Below are 22,771 nucleotides of genomic sequence, written 5' to 3' on the forward strand. Positions count from 1 at the left end.
GGATCGCTTACTTCTGCTTTAATAATGTGCAGGTTTTTTGCTGGTTCATGTATCAGTCGTCACTAGTTTGTTGTTGATCTGCATGTGTTTCCTGCGGTTCCTCCACGTTTTCCTTCATTTATCATAAAAAATATATTAAAAAATCATACATAAAATGTTGAAATTCAAAATGAAACTTTTATTCAATCTCATAGAAAACATCAGTGTTACAGTTTGATCATCAGAAAAGTGCTGAACAAAACGACAACAAACAACAAAAAAGTTTGACAAGGACCTGAAACACTGTGTTGGATTTTAAAGGGAAGTGACTCAGCATCAAACAGGAAATGGAGGAACTCCCATCGCCCAGCAATGTTTCCTGTCACACTCAAGTTTTAAAATTTTAATTCGTTTTCACACACACACACACACACACACACCCATACCCACATACATATACACACACACACACACACACACACAGACACACAGAGTAATCAAAACCAGACTCTCTCAGCCAAACACTGTGGGTCTGGTGGATGAACTTGGCACTGAGGTTTGTGGAGTGGACGTCTGCTGCTGCTCTGGAGATAAAACTGGAAAAAGACTCGAGGGGCTCAGAGCGCTGCGAGATAACCCACATGAAGACGCTTCAATCCAAGAGTCCGTTATGTTTTTAACCTTTTCTGATCCCAGATGAGTTGTTGTTTCCAAATCACACGACGTCAGATTTGAATTTTTTTTTTAAACATTTTCTTTGCTGGTGGTTTCTGTAGATTTGAAAGGAACTCTTTCTTCTGAGCCGAGCCTCCGTCTTCCTCCCTCTCCGTCTTCCTCCTCCTCCTCCTCCGACCTTTTTTTCTCTCACACGATGGGGTAGCTGGCGAGGTTGGCGATGCCGCAGAGGTTGCCACGGTTACGCGCCATCAGGATGTAGCCCTTGTTGCCCCAGCCCTCGCTCCAGCTGTCAGAGAGAGAAGGAAGAAAGACAGAAAAAGAAAAAAGAGAGACAGACAGTTGAGTGATCGTCTGGTTTGTCATCAGACCGACGGCGTGGTTTTTTCATTTCGGCCGCCACCTGCTGCCGCTCAGCGCTCAGACAAGGTGACGTGTCGTCGTGTCGTGAGTGACCCACCTGTTCTTGACGATCCAGAACTTCTTGCCCTTGGAGTTGACTCCGTAGCCGACCGCCAGCACGGCGTGATTGATGTCCTCTTTGTTGCAGTTGGGGTCGTAGTAAACACCTGAGACAGACAGAAAAGAAGAGGACGACGGTGTTTTCAGTGTTCAGTCGTCTTACAGTATGTTCCTGCATGAATAGAAGGTCCAAACTCTGGTTTTAAAGGAGACATATTCTGCCCCTTTTTCACAAATTAAAATAGTTCTTAAAGACATGTTTGTGACATGTTTCAGTCAAAATACCACAAGAATCAAACATCACAGCTCTTTTCATCCTCTCAAAACAGCCCTGTTCCGAACGGCTGGTTTCAGTGCCTGTCCCTTTAAATGCAAGTTAACCACTGCTTGCCCCGCCCCTTCTACCGGTACCAGGTAGGGGTGGTATTATGCAAATGACAACTAATGACATCATTGTCAGACAACTGAGGGAACAGCTCATAAAACCACATGGATTTCTACCAAGGGAGCCTGAAAATTACAGATTTCTTTGTCAATTCTCATATTTTAGGGGCTGGGAGGCAAGACAAACACCCAAATATATGTTAAAGAGCCTTCAAGAAGTGATATTTCCATAATATGGCCCCTTTAAGGCCCTCAACACGCTGGATATCAGATTTGAAACCAAAGACCAGCTTTGCTCATATGTCATTTGGTAGAAACCAACTGGTATAATTTCCGGTGTTCCTTGAATTCCTCACATGCAGGATTGGGTTTGGGGCAGAAACAGTTCACTGTATTTAGTCTTTATTGGAGGTTTAATGGGGTTTATAATTGTCATTGTCTATCCAAACCTCAGTTTTGCTTGTATATATTCACAGTAGCAATGATAATATTAACTAAGACCCTGATGATCGAAACCTTTAAAGAAACCCACTCCAGATTGGTTGGCACTACATTTTACAGATGTTTCTTGGAGTAGTTCACTGTGTAGAGTCTTCATTGAAGGTTTAAGGTTGTTCATAGTTGTCATTGTGGAAATGTAGCAATATGAAGGGCCATCAGGAGCCCTGTTTGCCCCCATTAGTCTGGTTTTCCTCTCCTGTTTGACAATGGACAAATGGTGTGCACGTTTAAAACCAGCTTTTTTATTCTGTGAGTGCATTCAAGCATCGTCTTCAGCACTGAAGATGCAGCACTTAAGGCCAATTTGCTCTTGAACGCTGCTTCAGGAAAAGAATATAAAACTTTAAGAGATCATGAAAAGACCTTGGAGATCAGCCGCTATGAGAAAAACATTTGAAATGGCCATTTTCTTTGTAATTTTGGCTGAAATTCTTCACAAACCAGCCCGGGGATTCTTAAACAGTGAAGGTTTTAGAGTCGACTGCAGCACAAATGAACATTTTTTGTGTGCAGGATTGTAATTATTATCATTCCCTACATTAGAAAGAGTCCAAGCCTCCTTTAAAGCACCAGAACCAACTCATAACTGCATCGAAACAGCACAACTGACTATAATAACAAAGCAATTCGCCTATTTTAATCACATTCTTTTTATCACAGGCCCTGAAAAACACAAAAACAGCCAAACTTGAACACATCTGAGTGCTTCACTGACCTCTCTGGTAGAACTGGAAGGTGCTCTGCCCGGCGTCGATGCCCACGGACACTGGACCCACTTTAAACAGAGCAACAGCCAGAGCGTGCTCGTTGCCCTCTGGGATCTCTTTGTAGCCTCTGCACTGAACCGCCATGCCCGACGAGTTGTAGCGGCAGGGCTGGTCCTGCAGACGAGACCGGAGAACACAGGAAATGTTTTTAGTCTCTGGACAAAGATTACACAAACAAACAGGAGCTGGAAATGGTCTTCTCCAGATGATAGCAGAGGTGGCTCGACTTTAACACCGTGAGTCAAACTGAAAGATCAGTTTTCAGGCCGAAACGATACCAAACAGTTGATGTTTAGGATCTCAAAGTTGAGAATTTGCTGCTTTTAATTGTCTTCTATCAAAACCAATGGAGTATTATTGTGCTGTTTGGTGATGTCATGTATGTTTCACTGACTTGTGATTTTACCGTCATGTGCCACAGTAGATTCCTGCTCGACAGCAGCCGTCAATCATTAATAAGCACTTCTACTTCCTCCTCTCACCACTTCATGACTAAACTGTGTTTGCTTTTATTTTTTATTTAAGGCTCCTGCTGCTGAATCAGTCTCGTGTTTGCTGCTGGGAACGATGCGTTTAGGTGCCGTGAGATCGCGCCGCACGTGATCATCACTGAGGAACCGTTTACCACTTTGGTTTCAGTCTGAATCTGTCCAGTTGTGGTCATTTCTATTCTTTCTTTTTTGTTTGGTTTGCACTTTGGTTGTCGCTTTCAAACGATCAGCAGCTGTTTAGCTCAAAGGGATAGTCGTCGTTTTAGAGGTAAATGCAGAGACTGTTTGCTGAAAAACGGTCCCTGAAGGCAACGCGTATCAGCGGTTTTGCATGAATTTCCCTCTAAAACAACTCTGTCTGGTAATGTTCTGTTATTATCTCATAGCGTGGTGAATGTGCAGGTCACAACTTGTCCACCAGAGCGTTTTGGAGTTGTTGGATTGTGTATTTGATGAGTTTGATGAGGGGAAACCAAGAAATCCCATGAGCCTCTCCTCCCCCGTTCTTAAAATAGCTTGCACCGACAATTAAAGGTAACGAACCTACTGCTATGACTATAGGGATTATGGCAATGAGCCAAATTGCCAAAATGTTGAACTATCCTTTTAAACCAGCACTTTGTTTCTATTTAAACCTGCGTCATCTGGAAAATGGTACAATTTGTTGGTGGCACAAAGAGACTGAAAATAAAAAGAAAACTTTCAAAATCTTGTGTCTGTGACTGCGAGCGACTCCACCCATGTGTCAAAAAAAAGAAGCCAGTTCGAAACAGGAACAAAGAAACAAATGAGAACACACAAAAGATAGAAAAACTCGAGGTCGACTATGTGGTGAATCTCAGAAGTTCCTGTTGATGCTTTACCACAGTCATGAGACGCACGATAGGTCACTGAGATGACTGGAAGTTTGACTGGGCAGGAACCGACCCACTGACCCCTATTTTATAAGCCCTCTCCCGCACTTACTATTTTTGTTTAATTTCTGTTTTTTGTAATTGGCTTTTTTGATGGTGCAAATAAAGAAATACAGTAAATACAAAAAAAATAAAATAAAATAAGGTAACACTTTGGATTAGGGAACACATATTCACCATTAACTAGGTGCTTATCAATATGCATATAAGTAGCTTACTAGCTCCTTATCAGTAATTATTAAGCACGTATTAAGACCATATTCTACATAGCCTTATTCTACCTCTATTACACCATGAATTGAGATTTTTCCTTATATTAACTCCTTATTATGGCTTATTCATTGTAAATTAATGCATTAATGCTACTAATTAAGAGTGATAAAGGAACAATTACTGTTCTTGTGCTACTGCCCCAATAACCCACTGGTTATTCACATCATTATTCAGAAACAACAATGCATTCATTTACAATGAATAAGCGATAATTAGGTAAGGAGTTAATATCAGGAAAAATCTTAATTCATGGTGTAACAGAGGTAGAATAAGGCTATGTAGAATAAGGTGTTAATACATGCTTAATAATTACTAATAAGGAGCTAGTTAGCTACTTATATGCATATTAATAAGCACCTAGTTAATGGTGAATATGTGTTCCCTAATCTAAAGTGTCACTATATAATAAATAAATATCAGCGTGGCAGCGTGTTGCTCACCTGTCCGACGTAGGGGTAGACGGCCTCGGAGTCGATGCCTCCGTTGTCCTCCACGTACTTGAAGGCGTTGGTCATGTAGCCGCCGCCGCAGCCGTCGTTCTCCTTGACGCAGTCCACCAGGTTCTGAGGACTGAGGTCCAGCAGCTGACCCGTCTGCTTGGCCAGCTGGCCCTCCAGGGCGCCGGCCGAGCTGAAGGCCCAGCAGGAGCCGCAGGAGCCCTGGAGGGACAGGCAAGGCATCTTTATTTATATACAATAATACAATACATATTTATTTATATAGCACATTTAAAAATACAAACCAGGTTGTCCAAAGTGCTGTACAATAAAACACACAAGCAAAACTAGTGGCAATAAAACTAGATGGAATCCAGGTAATGTAGCTACAATAAGACATGCAATAAAACAATAAAACAAGAGTGAAGACATATAAAACTAAAATAAAGTTTGTGCAGTCCTAATATGCAGAGGTACAGTAGGCTGTTCCACAATGTCGGGGCCACCACAGAGAATGCTCTGTCTCCTCTCGTTTTTAGTTTTGCTCTCGGTGTGGTTAAGAGCAGCTGATTAGCAGACCTCAGTGCTCGGGGGGCATGGTGAAGAACAAGAAGGTCAGACAGGTAGGACGGTGCCAGGCCATTCAGGCACTAAAATTAATTCTAAAAGAGACAGGAAGCCAGTGTAAAGTGCGGAGAATTGGGGTAATGTGATGGTGTCGCTTATATAGCGCATTTCATACCAAGGCAACTCAATGTGCTTTACATAAAGACAAAACATAAAAAAAGAAGAAGCATGAAACAGAATAAAAACAAACAAAACACTAAAAACAGAGTTAAAAGCAAGAGCAAATAAAAGTAAAATAAAAGAAAATAGATAAAGTTTTAAGTTCTCAGCTATAAGCACGTGAAAAGAGAAATGTTTTTAACCTGGATTTAATAGTGCTTATTGGGGCTGATCTCAGTTCTGCTGGTAGTTTGTTCCACTTGTTGCAGCATAACAGCTAAATGCTGCTTCACCATGTCTGGTTTGAACTCTGAGCTCCACTATCTGACCTGAGTCAGTAGATCTCAGAGCTCTACTGGTTTATACTCTACTAACATGTCATTCATGGGAAAGATGGGAAGAGTCTGAGAAAGAAAAATAAATGCCTCATCTTTGTATAATAGCTTGTATTCTGTGTATGTTATTACTTTTATGTTATGTGTAGGGACTACAAATGAAAATTAGCTGGGAGCTAAATCTGGTGCAACCATCTTTTCATTTTTTCCTTTAAATGATTAATGTAATTGCACATTGTCCCTTATTAAACCAATAAACTAAACTAAACTAAACAAACCCTGGACCTGTTTCTGGTGAGAGTTTAGAGAATAAATAGATGAAAGGTGTTTAAAACAAGAGCAGAATGAGGTGAGAGGGAAAAACGACAGATCAGTGACTCATTAGTGACTGAATCACAGATGTACGGAGCCTGCAGAGAGCAACTAAACACCTCATTAACACCTCGTCAAGCCTGCAGGAAATCAAACTGTGATGGGAGGTGAAGAGGATGAGGAGGAAGAAGAGGAGGAGGAGGAGGAGGAGGCAGGTTGTGTCTTCTCCTCTCCGTCCACCAGGGGGCAGACTTGGACAAGTTTTTTTTACAACGATGCTGTTGAGCAGCAGGAAGTTGGTGATTGAACAGGCTGCTGGGAACATTGTGTACAATACACAGCTACAAGTACATACATGAGCTGCTTTGTCTCACGAGAACATCACAGGATGATGACATTGTCTGTATAATAACCTCATTGTTAAAGACGTCGGGTTTGTGCATATTAAACATATGATATAAAATAACAACGTTATATTGAGTCCAGTGTATCAGCAGTAAAGTCTATATCTTAGTGTCTTTGTACCTACATCTATGCTTGATGCCTTTTCTGAGTAATTTTAAGGTGGAAATGCAATCACTAACACACTAGCTCTGGTGTTCCACCTTAAATATACACCGTGTACTGACATGTTGACTATGGATTCAGTCCCTCTGTGTTAATACGACATCATACAGAGAAACTTTATGTTATTGTAGACTTAGGAAAGGAGGAAGAAGCCACTCTTTATCTGCCATAGCTGAACTACAATAAGACAATGAAAAGAACATAACCATGGGGAATGTACATGTAAATGTGGGGTGCAGGGTCTTATGTTGTATCTTTATGTCCCTATGTATTTGTGGTGTATGAAATGTGGGAATGTATGTCAATGAATGTAATTTGCACATCTCAAGCCCGTTTGTACGCAATGGTAAAAACTATTTTCCTTGTAAAGGACAAATAAATCTATCTATCTATCTATCTATCTATCTATCTATCTATCTATCTATCTATCTATCTATCTATCTATCTATCTATCTATCTATCTATCTATCTATCTATCTATCTATCTATCTATTAAAGAAACTGTTGGTTTCATCTACATATGAAACCAACAGGTGGATATTTCTTTGTTTAAATGGGCTCCGAGCTGAAAATGGCATTGACGATGACCCAACATGACCACAGCCAGGTATGAATGAGATGCTTCTCCCACTTTAATGGGGAATGGGAGATGATCCCTGCAGCCAGGCAGCCAGGTGTCAACATCTGCAGCCACCGCCCACATTAACACTTGGATATGATGTTTATTTCTGCCACCAGATGAAGCCAGCTTTTTAAGGACCATAAAAATGTTTGGTTTTTTCTAATTCAACATTGTACAGAGGGAAATATATGAGTGAGTCAGATCTTCGGCCTCTCTCCGTCTGAACGCTAAAAAACTCAATTAGAGTCGATGCCTGACTGTAGCTAACGTCTCAGCCGGATTTGAGCAGAAACACCTCTGCTGCTGCTCCCGGAGGAAAAAACACTCTGACATTCTGCTGCTCCGACTTTCTCCAATTAAAAAACTTTGTAAACGAGTAATCACTTCGGGTCACCCGGGGGCGACCGAGATCTGGCGGAGTCGAAACAAAACAAAACATCAAAAGACAATTCAGTCATCAGAAGAGGAGGCGAGGAGGAAGCAGCAGAGCTGTTAGTATGCAGCAGAGAGCAGCCAGCACTGCTGAATAATTCATGGGCAACAGGAAGCTGAAGGACGGCTCAATAAATCCTGTTTACAGCTGCAGGCGGAGCGGCAACCACCAGGGGGCGACGGCGTCCTCTGCATAAACTCACTGTGGTCACAGCTACAGCATAAATCACCATGAAGTTATACCTCTACTGAATATAATGGTACAGTGGTGGTGGTAGTAAAAACTATAACAGTAGTATTACTGTAATTTGCAGTAAAATTGTGATTCGAATGGAAATAAAAGTCAAGTATAAAATAATGTTATCTATGAAAATAGTTGAATATTTTGTCTCGGCAGCAGACTTCTACAGAAAAATAATATGTTAGGGTCTTTAGTTTGCCATAAAAACTAAAAATATACGTCAATAGAAGACATCCTGAGCACCATTGTCTTATTATATATTTATATATGACAGGTATAGCTATATAAACAAAATTTGCTATTTACACTGAAATACAACAATAAACCATTGTATTAAATAATTATCTAATTAAGATGAAAACAAAAATGGACCTTTAAATTTTAAATTAATTCAATTTGATTTAATTTACCATCTATTTTCAGCTGAAAAATCAATTGAAAAAATGTAAAAAAAAACGTATTTTTCTATTTGACAGAACACTAAAAGTCAACTTGACACCACAAATAAATGAAAAAATAAAACAGATAAATAAATAAAAAACTTACTGAAACTATACAAAAAGGTAAAATAAACATTAAATCAAACATCAGAGTATCAACCCTGTGTGTTCATTAGATAACATGACATCACCGTGCTGCTAACGAGCCTCCGAGCCGGAGCACAGATGCTCCATATTTCAGTCTGTCTATCCACTTCCTGTCCTGCTCAGCTCATGTTTACATAAAACACGGCCCCGTCTGTCCCACACGCTGCTAATGACTAATTACTTCCAATAATCAAACTCATTCCTTTGTTGTCCAAGTCAATTAGAGCTGAGGCCTGGGCCTGTTTCCTCCAGCGGGTCATGTGACCGTCTTCATTCACTAGAGACTGGATGAGTTTCCTGAAATCTTTTCTTTTTCAAGGCTACAAATGAAAATATTCCCCTCATTTACATTTATTCACTTGAGAGACGCTTTAGGACACAGTGCAGTGCAGCAGGAAACCTTGGTGTACGGGTGTTAAATACTACATCTGTTAAATAAGTGCAAGGACGATGTTTAAAGAAGTCAAAAAGACGAAGTGTTAGTTCGACGTGTCAGGGTTTCAGGTTTTTTAGAGATAAAGAGACGACACTGAGGAGGTCACACACTCCTACAGGCCCAACAGGAGAGAAAAACAAGAAACAAACACTTTAAATTTGACAGATTTCTACATAATTAAGTTGTTTTTCATGTTTGTTTTTTTTACCTCGGCCACATTTCTTCTCAGAAATCAATGAGGTTTTTCTTTGTGGAAACTTTTTCTTGTTCCAGGCTGAACATGATCACATGTCAAAAGCCAAACGGGAACCTTCTTCTTTTTTTTTTTTTTTACAACTTTGTATTTCAGTTTCCAGAAACGCTGATCCACAGGAACATGACAGCTACAAAAATACAACAACTTCCCTTTTAACAGCTTCTTCCTGTTTTATGAACTCTATGATCCTATGAACTCTGACACAGAACTTCAAGTCAAACAAACTCACTCTGATTATTCGTTTTGTTCGTCGTCTTATTTCCCTGTGCTGCAGTTTCTCAGTTACAACCAACAGGTTCGTCTGCCCATAACAACACTCACGTACCTCCAGCTCAGCTCTAATTAGTTCTGCTGTTTAAACCTGAAAGAACTGATCATGACGGTGATAAAAGCAACGAGCTGCGAGCTCAATATTTACATATCATCACTCTGACACGACGTGTTAACAAACAGTTACATAAGCAGTTATCTGAATTACATCCCTGACAACTCTCTGATAACTCAAGTCAATATTTCCCATAGAGGAATGTAATATGGCCTTAAATCAAGGCTATTGTTGTCATATGTGCAGCTTATAAGGAGATATATTACCATCACATATAACATTAAAGTTTTTATAATATATATTTAACACTCAAATACAAATTGTGCGAAACATATATTGCAATATCTATATGTTGTTTTTAAAATTTTGTCTAATATGTTGTAACTTTGTGTTTTATAAACAACAAATATATACATTCTAGATGTTTCTTTAGGTTTTCTCTAATCCAGTGGTTCTCAACTGGTGGGTCGGGACCCAAAAGTGGGTCGCGGACCCGTTCTGGATGGGTCACGGACAGCTGGTCAAAAAAGTTAATAATATTTAATGCACATCTGATGTTAGACATGTCTTTTATTTTGAAAAATAATATTGAAAGGCACGCGTCATGTGAACACATGCAGTTGTCATGGTCCTCCTCAGTTTCATTCATGTGCTCTGAAATGCACTTTGCTCAATAAAGAGCAAAATGAGTTTTTAAAGGCTTTAAAAAAAAAATCTTGGTTTGAATTCTATAAAAGTGGGTCGCGACTTAATGACCATGGGAAAATGTGGGTCCCAGAGTGAGACTAGTTGAGAACCCCTGCTCTAATCTATCTTAAACATGTTGTTCTTCATATTACCGTATTCATGTTTGGACTACTGTTTATATATATATGGACAAACGCTGGGATGGAAATATTTAGGTAGGTCTTATAAACAGATATATGTGCTAAGATATTAGTCCTTATTTCTTGGTTTCAAATGTATTCGTTAATATTTTATATACATTAAATGTATATTTAGTTTTACATGTACATGTAGAAATCAAGTATATGTCCATTATCATATTTTTGTGCTGGTTTTTGCTCCGTGTTTGGTCTCCACCTGCTCCTCCACCACCAGCGAAATGTTTTGACCTTTAGCCTCTGAATGCCTCACTGTGTTCACCAGCTACAGATAGTCACGATGTTTTTCTGTCTGCAGTTTCCTAATGAGCTAATCAACATCTCTCAGCAGGTTCACATTCTGTAAATCAACAACAAGGATCTGATGTGAAAGTCGCTGCGAGGTGAGTGAGCTGCAGGTTGGGGCTGATTATTCTCTGTGGGTTCATCGCTATGATCGACGCCATCCACAGTCATTGATTAACACCAAATAAATTCAGAGGATCGAGGGGGAAAAAGCTGCCAAAAGAGCAACAAAGTCTGAAAGTTTTCAAACGCTGCATGCAAAGTTAAGTGTGTCTTTGTTGTCTGACTGACCTGGTCCTTCACCGGGGTCACCATGCCCTTCTTGCGGTAGTCCACGGACTTGGGGATCTTGGACACTCGGTCGTCCATGGCCAGGGTGAAGCTGCGATCGCGGTTGAGGGGAATCTGCAGGCCGGTCATCTTGTTGGTCACTTCCTCTGACGTCTGCATAAACACAGATGGAGTCAATGTTACACTTTACACTTACACTGCATCCTGTTTCTGGTCATTAGTGCTGCTGCTGCTGCTGCTGAATCTGCACTTTACTTCACTACAAAAACAAAAAAAAACACAGCGACAGCAGGCGGGCGGCTGAGTGTAGATCAAAAACATTAACGAGCAAACGGAGAGAGCAGAGGTTAACGGATCCAGGTTGTATTGTGCTGACAGTGGATGGTGTGAAAAAAAAAACTTTCCCTTATTTCCTGGAATAATCCTGTGAGATAAAAAAATGTTTTGGGGCAAGAACAAGAGAAGATGGGGGGAGGGGGGAGGGACAGGGGGGATTTATTTTTAGACTTAAGACGAAGCGAGTAAAAGAAGATATGAGAGAGGCAGGATTTGACTCAGCAGGGTGGCGGAGGATGAAAAGTATTTCATGAAGAAACCGGTTTGACACAGTTTTTTTTTTTTTTTAAGTGCTGCACAAAGGTCAGGAGGCGGCGCAACACGAGGTGCAGCAGTGCAAAGAAAAGATTCACAGAACAATGACAGAGAGATGTAGAGCAGAGAAGGAATCAATGCATCTGACTTCTCTTTTGTTTTCTGTCTGTCCCTGTTAGACCGCTAAGTGATAATAAGCAGCAGCGTTTTCATCACGGTTCAGTCTCCGAGCAGAAAGATCATTAAAGGAAGAAATACACCACCATCTGTTAATTTCACTTAAGTGCCTCCAATAAAAGTAATAAAAACAAGACAGAAACTCATCCTTCATTTCTCAGCCACCTGTTCCTGCAACAAAAACCCCGACACTACGACCATTTATCCAGATTCTGGATGTGTAGCTAATGAATAAGCCCGAGCACCCGTGCACATATCTTGTTTCCCACTTGATTGTTTGCTCGCGGCGGCGTCGGCGTCTGTGTCTAAGTACATGTCAGCGTCTGCAGCTGATGCAGCTGATGCAGAAAACAAACACGACAGCAGCTAAAAAGCCTCAAGTGAAAATATATAAATAAATAAATAAAATAAAATAACAAGAACGTATTTGACACTTAGCGGCTGATTTTCTGTGACTCACACTCTTCCTGAAAAATGAAACACTTTTGGTTTAATGTGTGACACTGTGGGAAAACGACACGATGTGAGCTTCGCTAATGAATGTGAGACATGTGTTAATGTTTCTTCTGGCATCCGCACCTCAGTTTATGATCTGTGAATGCACCAAGACTTTGCTCTGATGAAGCAATTATCTATTAATTGATAGGTTTTTGCAACATTTGCTGCTTCTCAACTCCTCCACAGTCTAGATATGATGCTTTTTTTGTTGTTGCATATATTTGCAAACTGAAACTAAGACGTATCACTGCAAAAACTCAAAATCTTTCCAAGAATATTTGTCTTATTTCTAGTCAAAATGTCTAATTTCTAGTCAAAACAATCTCATTATACTTAAAATAAGACTCACCACATTAAAAAGTAGCTTGTTTTTAGACACTTTTTACTTCTTTCAAGCAGATTTTCACTTGAAATAAGTAGAAAAATCTGATAGTGGAGCAAGTTTTTCTTTCTTATTACAAGCACAAAAAAACCTGCTTTCACTGGCAGATTTTTCTACTTATTTCAACTGAAAATTAGTTTGAAACAAATGAAAATTATCTGAAAACAAGTTCATTTTTAGGTGATGAGTCTTATAGAGTTTAGTTTTGACTAGAAATGAGACATTTTTACAAGAAATAAGACAAATATTCTTGGAAAGATTTTGAGTTTTTGCAGTGTGAAGAAATCACCTTCACTGTTTTCTGATGATGAACAGAGACCATAATCTAAACAAATGTTAGTTAGAAGCTGCATCGTCGGTCTACGTCGCGGTGGCAGTTGGTCATTTTTTACCTCATTAACCTGAGACAGCTGCCTCAGCGTTGGCACGGCAGCAGCTGGGCCGAGCAAAGTGATACGATGGATATGAACGATAGAAGAAGAGCGGGAACAGTGACTTGATTGGTTCTGGATAGAGATGTCACGATTACTTGTTTTCACAATAAATCGTGGTATTAAATGCCACAATTAATTGATCGTAAAGATTCCTAAATACCGTCACTTTCCGAAAAAGATTATGTCGGAACTATATCAACAGATGTGCACCAAAGTAAAGGAAAATGCACAGATACTGGTCCATTTACTCACTTCACTTAATTGATAGGAATTTAGATGTTAGCGTGTCATTAGGAATTTAAATGTTAGCGTGTCATTTGTAAAAGAAAAAAAAAAATTAAAATAAACTTAAACATCTGGTAAAAATGACAATTAATGACTTAAATATTTCAAACACTTCCCACTGGGGATTAATAGCTGGTCCTTTATAGGAGATTAGTAATGTCATTACATTTTGTCTATATTTGATTTTACACATTCATAGTGTTGTGAAATTTATTAACGTGACATCCCTAGTTCTGGATACTGGTGATCTTCCTGCTCCTCAACATGATATTCATGTTTTTGAAGATGGTCACAATGCCAGAAGGCCATCCTCTATCGATTGTCTTCCACTATTACACTCTACATGGGATAAACCCCTTAAAAAAGTGGGCGTTAAAGGGTTAAAAGGTGAAATCTCATATCTGGAGGGTTAATGTTTGATAGAAAAGGACATGATCTGTCCCTGAACTCACCATGTCTCCCAGGTGGTTCATCCCCAGCTCATAGGAGTGGATGCCCAGCGCTGCCTCCTCGTTGTGGGCTTCGATCATGCGCATGTTCTTCTCCCAGATGGTCCGGCGGATCCCCTCCTCATCCTGACACAAAAACACAACATTTTTTTAAAAACTTTTTAAAAAATTCTTTAGAGCTTTGAAATTGTCCCTTTTTGACATTTACCGGTAACCTTCAAAACGCAGCAGAAAATAAACAGATTATCTAAAGCTTTATGGTGAACAGGCTTTCCAGTCGTTGCTATTAATCAGGCAATACGCTGACGATGCACCGTTATTCACTCAAATGCACGAATAAACGTAGCCACACTTCAGCTGCCCAACACACGTTTCATATGTTTTCAACTTTGTTTTCTCTTTAAGTAAAGCTTTTCCACTTAATATTCAAAATCAGTGTAATTCACACTCCCTCTTTTAGGATGGATGGTGTTTATAGTCAGCAATAAATCACTACCTCAAACAAAGCTTTTTGGTCGTTTTAATGACAAAATGAGGATCTATAAAACACTGTGCAGCTTATGAAATCATGATGACTTTACTTTTTAAACACCTGAGGATCCAGCCCCCCAAGTGCATGCTGGTCCTTGTGATACATGAATGTCACCTACACATCAGTAAATCTCAGTCTGAAGTTTTAGTTCTGCTCTAACACCTGACAGTGGAAAGAAATGAATCTGGGCAAATAGAGCAAATTTACATTTTAATTAGCAAAGACAGAGAGCTGCCCCATTTCATTAATTAGGCCAATTAAATCAGTGCACACTCACACAACAATCCTCCTTCCTACTGCAGCTTGTACACACACAACTAAACTGTCCAATCCCATTGTGATTTATATTTGTATTGACATCCCATCAGCGCCGATGTGTCAGACAGTGACTTTGCATTTATATGACATCGGTGCTGCTTGTACAGATGCATTATGGGACTCAGATACAGTCTCATGCTTGGTTACCTAAACACATCCAACAGTGTGCTTAGTATTCATGGTCTTAACACTCATTAGCATAACTATGATCATTATTTTCCATCCTTTCCTGTAATGGAAAATGCAAATCATGCGAAGAGGCTGATTCTATTACAATGATGTCAGTTCAAGGAAGGTTGAAATAGAGGAAAAGTGATTAAAGAGAGAGAGAGAGAGACACAGAGAGAGAGGTAGTGTCTTTTCTGCTGACTACACATAGATATAAATAAACAGCACATAATCATCATATGAACGCACACACACAAACACACATACATGCAAATGCATAAATGTATGGTGTCCAAATAGAAACAAAACAACATACTGCACATGCACCATTACAAACTACACACACACACACACACACACACACACACACACACACACACACACACAGCTGTGAAGCGGTGACCTCTGGCTGGAGGTGAAGAGTGAGGGGATGACAGATGCTCACTGAACATCCAGGAAGTCAATTTTGCAGGCGTCTGTCCTACAACAACAGCTAAACTACATTTCCCTCCATCCAGGAAATGGATGGACAAAAACAAATAACTAGAAAAAAGAAAGAAAGGAACAGGAATTTTAGAGAAAAGGAAACGCATCACTGTCCGTCGGCCCTGATTCTTCCTCCTGACTCAAAGTAAATAAGAAGACGGAGTAGTAAAGTGGGTCTGCGGCCTTTTGAGAATGAACTTTTTTTTTTTTTTTTCTGAATTAAATACTGGCTGGAGATGAGAAAGATGAAGTAAAGTAAATTCTCATTGTGCGTGTCCTGCTTTACTTTTCAGCTTCTCTAAACTCCATCTGTCTCGTTTCCACTCCGGGCCAAAACACGGAAGTAGAGCAACCAGTGCCGGCCAGGCTCGGCCCGGCGCGGCCCGACTCTGCCGTATATCACTCGCTTTTCTAGTCGACTGCGTGTCCCTCAGCGTTTACAATATACGCAGCCCGTCTAAGGAAAACATATGCTGCAGAGATTCACTGTTAATTATCTTAGGTAACACTCACACTTGTAGAGAGTGAGGAGCTGCTTTAATTGGCTTGTGGACAAATCCTACAAACATCTTGGTCGCTCAGTATCTTTTTCTTCCTGCTCAAATAAAAGTGATGCAGCCATGACGATACAGACGGCTGCTGTCTAATCAGAAATGGTTTGATGATTCGATTCATTAATTCTAATTGATATAGAACTGAAAATGTTGTAAAGGGTGTTACAGACAGTACCACCTCTAAATACGCTGCTCGTCTCAACGTTTCCTACATATTTGGAGCTGCTGATTTGAAAGAAACATGTTTTCCTACAGTAATGCAATGCAATATCTATTTGTAACATCTCAAGTGTTATTACTTTTTTATTCTAGCGAGCTTTAAAATCTACAACCTAAACAGTAGAACAAGATGTGACACGTTTGTGGACACGAATCCCAGTCTCTTCTCTTTTGTTTTTGTTCTACACTCCAAAAATGTTATCAGGGAAACAATCTTGGCAGCAACAACATTTGGTTGCAAAAAAAAAAACAAACACAATATACTGTGGTGGAAAAGAAAAGTCTATTTGTTGGACTGTACAAACAGAATCCATTGGAGACGGGATTAATCCACTTTTTTGATCCTTCCATCTGTCAACAGTAGAAACTCCACTGCAGCAGTTCAGCTATGAAAAGACCTCAACATGGGTCAGCAGTTTTTACTATTTTAGCCTCTGGAAAACACCAAGACTTAAACATTTCATATTTTCCAGTTGCAGTGACTATAACCAGTAATAATCAGTAATTTGTTGATGATGCACTTTTATTCCCAAATAAAAACAAGCCAAACTTCAGCAGGCGATTTTTTTAAAGTGCAACTTCAGTTCTTTAGATAATTTCCCAATTATGGTTTTCTTGAAGTTAAACTATGTACTTTATATTCTCTTCTTTCAGGGCCGATGGTTTTTATATTTGTTGATTTTACAGTCAGCGATAAATCCCTACCTCTGTTTTAAAGGGATAGTTCACCCAAAATTGAAATTTCACTCATTATCTACTCACCCTCATGTGGACTAAGGGCTGGGAGAAGTTTCAGAGTCCTCCGTGGCTTCTCTGAGTTACAAGGGGTCTCTTATGTAATGTCCGTCTTGTATTGAAGCCCCAAAATGCGAAATTGTCCCGAAAAAAATGAAATAAGTCTATATTTCAAGCTTGTTTTGTAGCGGAAGCTTCTCGAAGCACTAGAGACTAATTTTTTTTCGGGACAATTTCGCATTTCGGGGCTTCAATACAAGACGGACATTACAGACGAGCAGCATGGAGGTATTTGGATGTTTTTTGGTGTGTCTTTTTGTGACGAAGACAGTTGGTATCCATTTGCAACCGTTATATGGACATGCACTGCTACGCCGAGACCCCCTGTAACTCAGAGAAGCCACGGAGGACTCTGAAACTTCTCCCAGCCCTTATTAGTCGACATGAGGGTGAAATTTCAATTTTGGGTGAACTATCCCTTTAATCCTTTGAAATAAACAAAGCAGTGATGAGCTGTTTCGATCATCTATACGACACTTGAGCGACAGAGTGATAACGACGGTGCAGATGGAGATTCGGTACCGGCGTGGAGTTCCTTTGTAACTCCTACAAGGAACATTTGTTTTGTTTAATGTTCCCTCTGCAGGTCTGCATCATCCTCTCTAATAAATATCCACCAGACAGCAGAGAGAGGGAGTCCAACACTGACTGTCCGATAAATTGAGTCAGATGTAGACAGACAGTGAGTCAAACACAAACATGTCCATGTTGAGAAACTCACTGAAGCACAAAGAGACAGAGAGAGAGAGAGAGAGGAGGGAACAAACAGAGGCTGATGGGAAGAGACAGCAGATAAATGCACAGACTGCTATAAAACAAACTGAGACTGCAGCTGGAATGAAACTTTGACATCGTTCCCCATTAATGTCACTATGATCTTTCCTCCTGCCACTCTGCCTTATATTGTTGAATCTATTTAATAAACTTCAGCAAAAGAAAAACTCAATGCAGAGCTCAGAGCAGGAACGTCCAAGAATAAAAACAAAAAAAAAGCAATGTTGTTTCTTTAGTTTGTTTTGTACAGATCGGATTGATAGGAATGAAACATGAAGCTTCACCACAAGAGCAACAAGGATTCACTCAACTATGCAGCTTTTAGAAATAAGTACAGTCCTCTGTCTGTCGCTGTCCAGAAGTTGTGCAATCATGTTTTTTCTCAGAATGAAACAACTCATGTGAGAGCAGAAAACTGTCGATACAGAAGAGAGAAGTGGAAGCTTTGTGGTTTTAGATATGACCAACTGTCTACTCACTGAGCCTGGTGAACTTTTAAATATTAAAAAACCACAAGCACCTGGAGCACAACTCGAACAAAGCCCAACCTACATGCCACAGCAGGCCGGTTTCACTTTCACTTCAGGTTTAACAATCTGATTTTGAACTGAAACAATGATCTTTTCTGCTTTTTCTTATTTTTGCATCATAAACTCCTTGTGCTGACACTCACCAGGGCGTTGTACTCTCTCTGGTGTGTGATCTTCCACTGCTCCCATTGGCCGTCCAGAGAAGCTTGATCCAGGTGACCCAGAGCTGAGGCCGCCAGCAGCAGCACACACACGTACGACAACATCCTGGAAGAACACAACAAACACACACATACACACAACTGAATGTTTGGTAACACTTTAAAATACGGGTCCCTTAATTAACATTAGTTAGTACATTATTAAGCATTAATTAAAGGGATAGTTCAACATTTTGGCAAATTGGCCCATTGCCATAATCCCTATAGTCATAGCAGTAGGTTCGTTACCTTTATTTGTCGGTGCAAGCTATTTTTAGAACGGCGGAGCAGAGCCGTGAGCTGCTCAGAGCTACACTACGGAGGCTAAAGGAATTTCTTGGTTTCCCTCATCAAACTCATCAAATACACAATCCAACAACTCAAAAACGCTGTCGTGGACAAGTTGTGAGCTGCACAGTCACCACGCTATGAGATAATAACAGAACGTTACGAGACAGAGTTGTTTTATTCATGCAAAACCACTGATATGCGTTGCGTTCAGGGACAGTTTTTCAGCAAGCAGTCACTGTATTTACCATGAAAACGGCTCTGTTTCGTAACGTTCCGTTATTATCTCATATCGTGGTGAATGTGCAGGTCACAACTTGTCCACAAAAGCATTTTGGAGTTGGGGGATTTTGTATTTGATGAGTTTGATGAGAGAAACCAAGAAATTCCTTAAATAAAGTTAACAAACCTACTGCTATGACTATAGCGATTATGGCAATGGGCCAATTTGCCAAAATGTTGAACTATCCCTTTAACTGTTTACAGATATATTAACAATCATTATTATGTATTACTTAGGATTAGGAAACACATGAATTAATGTAGCCTATTAGTAAGCAGTTAATTAATGTTTACTACCGTACTCAAAGTTAGTTAATAAATTATTAAGTAATAATAAAAGTTGAATAATGTAATTAGTTATCATTATGTATGCATTACTCAACATTAATTAACACATTAGTTTATATATTAATGCTTAATAATGTAATGTACTAACGTTAATTAAGGGACCCTTATTGTAAAGTGTTACCGAATGTTTTATATATATTATATTCACAACAAACCAGTGCTCAGGTCGGTGTGAGACCTGAATTAACCTGATACCAAGAGCTGGGAGCTTGTTGCAGGAGAGAAACCTGTTTAAATAAAGCAGGAGCTATGAAACTGGTGGTGACTGACGCCACATTGCTCTGTGGAATTTCTTTTCCATGAAAGCTTGATTGATTTTGGAGGAAAAACCTCACAGAGCAGTCCAGAAGTGGCTGAAACCAAACAACTGCTGCTCTGAGATCAGTTTCCACACAGTCTGGTTAAAAAAATACTCTTGTCCTTCCATAAAAGACGACTGAATTTGTGGATAATGATGTCGTCTGTGAGCTGCTTCATACCAGACGTATCAGTAGCTGCCCCGACACGGAGAGTCAAGCTGAATAACCTCTGCAGATAAAACTCCTTTGCTGTCTGGATGGAAACCGTCTGTGTGCAGACTGAGGCCTCCTCTTCTCCACCTTCACCTCCCTCTGCTTTCTGTCCATCTGTCTTTCATCAGCCTCTCCCTGCTGTTTCACTACATCCTGCTTTTCTAATCTGCATTAGCAGCACCCGTCTCTTCCAGTAAAGGGCGTCTGACCTGTGCGGTTGAAGCAGAAAAACAACAACAAGAAATACAGTTTCCTTCAACTTTGAGAGCCGCTGCCTCACCGTCTCTGCTTCCTACACACCAGGATTACATCCACCAGCAGCACCACGGCTTCACCCCTGGGTGATGTGAACTAAACGCCTCGATTTACATAAAACAGCGTGTGCATGATGAGTCACAGGAAGGAACTCTCCCGCTGAGAGTTTCTGCAGGATTTAGAGATGGATGTTTGCACAAAGCATAAATATTTGTGATCATATTCTAAAAAATATGTCTCTTGTTGTAATTTCCCATGCACACTCTGAGATAAAACTGCAGCCAACTTCCCAGAAATCCTCCAATCAAAGGTGCAACCGGGTCACAATCATTCTTTAATCTAATCTCACAGAGCCACTAAGGCTGATTACTTTCTTAGCTGGAAAAATACCTGATGTCAGGGAAGAAACTTACAGTCTGTAAGTCTAAGAGAAGTGAGTTCTGTACCGGTGTGGGTCTGTTCAGCTCAGTTACACCCAGATTGATTTACCTGAAGTACAAAACATCCGCAGCCGTCCCTTTCTAATCCGTTCAAACTGATTTAACCGGCTCTACAAGCTCAGGAGGAACAGACAGAACTGAAAGTAAAAAAAACAACAAAAAACTCCTCTGCAGCATGAAACCAGACAAACCAAACAAACAACAAACTTTTACCTTTAGGTGCAAAAAAGTCAAAGAGTTCTGGTGAAGTCCACTGAGTCTGGCGCCGTCCACCTACTGCTGCCGAAGTAGGTCAGTGTGTGAGTTTATATTGGTTTGGGGTTTTCAGGAAGTACAATGGGAGTTCCAGGTCTGAGGAAGGAGAAGGAGGAGAAGGAGGTGGAGTCTTTTTTTTTTTTTTTTTTCCATGCCGGGTAATCACATCTGGTTTCACTCAAAGTGGCAAAGATCCCCGAACCAGATGATGTCAGGTGTCAGATTACGTGTCTGAACAGAAAAACCTCACGGCGGCTGAACGCTGAGTCTGGAAGAAAAAGAAGAAGAAGAAGAAGAAGAGGAGGAGGAGGAGGAGGAGGGGGAGGAAGGCTCTTGAATTTTTAATAAAAAACAACTTGGATTTTATTCCCATTCAAACCTCAGACAGAGCTTGTATTATTCATCAGACCTTTGTCAAACACGAGCCGGCGTTCGTTGTGTTTCTGGCTGTGATCTATAACTTCTGACATGTAACAGCAAAAAAAACAACTAATAACTTTACTAATGATGAAGCGTTTCGGCGATTGTGTTTTTCCACGTTGATTCGCCCTCAAAACATCCACAGCAGCAGCAGCAGAAAAAAAAAAGAAGCTTCACACAATCTCTGTGCTAAATATCTAAAGGAATGTGTTCTTTTGTGATAAATAAGGAAATAAAGCGAGACTTTTACAACCTCATGCACGGTTACAAAAACTAACAGTACAACATCTACAAAGTTCCCAGATGAAAAATTAATGGGGCTTTGTTTTTTTTGGTTTGTTTTTTATATTACAAAGTGAAACATTTGGTTTAACACAGATTTCTAGAAAATCTCCAAAAGCGTGAGTGAACATCGAGGACAAAGCATCTAAAAACTAAAAATAAAATGTTTATGTGTTTTATTATAAATAACTGTGGATTGTGCATTGGAAAAACACTATAAAACAATATTAGTAAGACATTGTGTCTGATGGATCGAGTCATCGAAGGAAGTTTCCCGGCCTGATCCATAATTATAACGTGTGCCATCATGTCTGCTCACTTCTGGTCAATGGTGGACGACGTGCACCGCACTTCCTCTTTCACTTAGTCAACAGCTTCATGTGTCAGGTCTGCGTGTATATATGAACATGTCAGGTGACTCCTGCAGCAGACTGGCACATGTAGTCACCCGTCTAAATATAAAGAGCGTCCCGTGTAGCTCATATGTCCAGTGAGACATAGGCTGGTTACTCATTCATGTAAAATAGAACAAACATATAGCTAGATGTGATGTTTTTTTTTTTTTGCAGAGCACATTGACTTCACGTCATGTTTCCCGTGATGCCATCAATGGGTTAAGCATGGTTCAATATCATATAAATACATTAAATTATAATATTTGTTATGATTTCATGGACCCCAGTAGTTTTGACGTTTCTTTATTTTCCCTCAGGGTCAGGACTTTGTCTTTGAGTAACAGAGTATTGGCATAATGTGGATGAATCTTGTGACTTCTCTGCTGTAACCTCTGAGATAAACACTCACCATGCATTTCTCGGAAACATCTTTACACCTTCTCATTAGTGCAGTTGTCCAATCGGCTGATCGTCTGGCAGCAGTGCATATGAGATCCTGCAGATAAAACGTCACAATGGAGAAGAATATGTGATCTCAGTGACATTGACTGCAGGCATCTTAATAAAGTCTAATATTGTATTAGCCATGAAAGGACTTCATGCACTAAATCTGAATTAAGGAAGGACAGATGAATAATTGAACTAAATCTGATTTAAGGAAGGGCAGGTGAATAATTGAACTTCAGACAAAGCAAAACAGGAACAGAAAAAAAACTAAAT

The 22,771-nt window shown here is 40.0% G+C and overlaps 1 protein-coding gene across 1 annotated transcript; it reads right to left on the reverse strand.

Annotated features, from left to right (window-relative positions):
• Positions 1–157: 157 nt before the first annotated feature.
• ctsk (cathepsin K) lies at positions 158–18,671 on the reverse strand. Its single transcript, XM_085803036.1, has 7 exons — positions 18,518–18,671; positions 14,002–14,124; positions 11,183–11,335; positions 4,887–5,105; positions 2,717–2,882; positions 1,115–1,223; positions 158–943 (listed from the first exon to the last, which is right to left on the reverse strand). Exons 1-7 carry the CDS (start codon positions 18,638–18,640, stop codon positions 844–846), a joined length of 993 nt encoding a protein of 330 aa, XP_085659162.1. The 5' UTR covers positions 18,641–18,671; the 3' UTR covers positions 158–843.
• Between the last annotated feature and the right edge of the window lie 4,100 nt (positions 18,672–22,771).

This window comes from Trachurus japonicus, chromosome 16 (assembly GCF_045865225.1).
Source record: "Trachurus japonicus isolate A0001 chromosome 16, Traja_1.0".
NCBI lineage: Eukaryota > Metazoa > Chordata > Actinopteri > Carangiformes > Carangidae > Trachurus > Trachurus japonicus.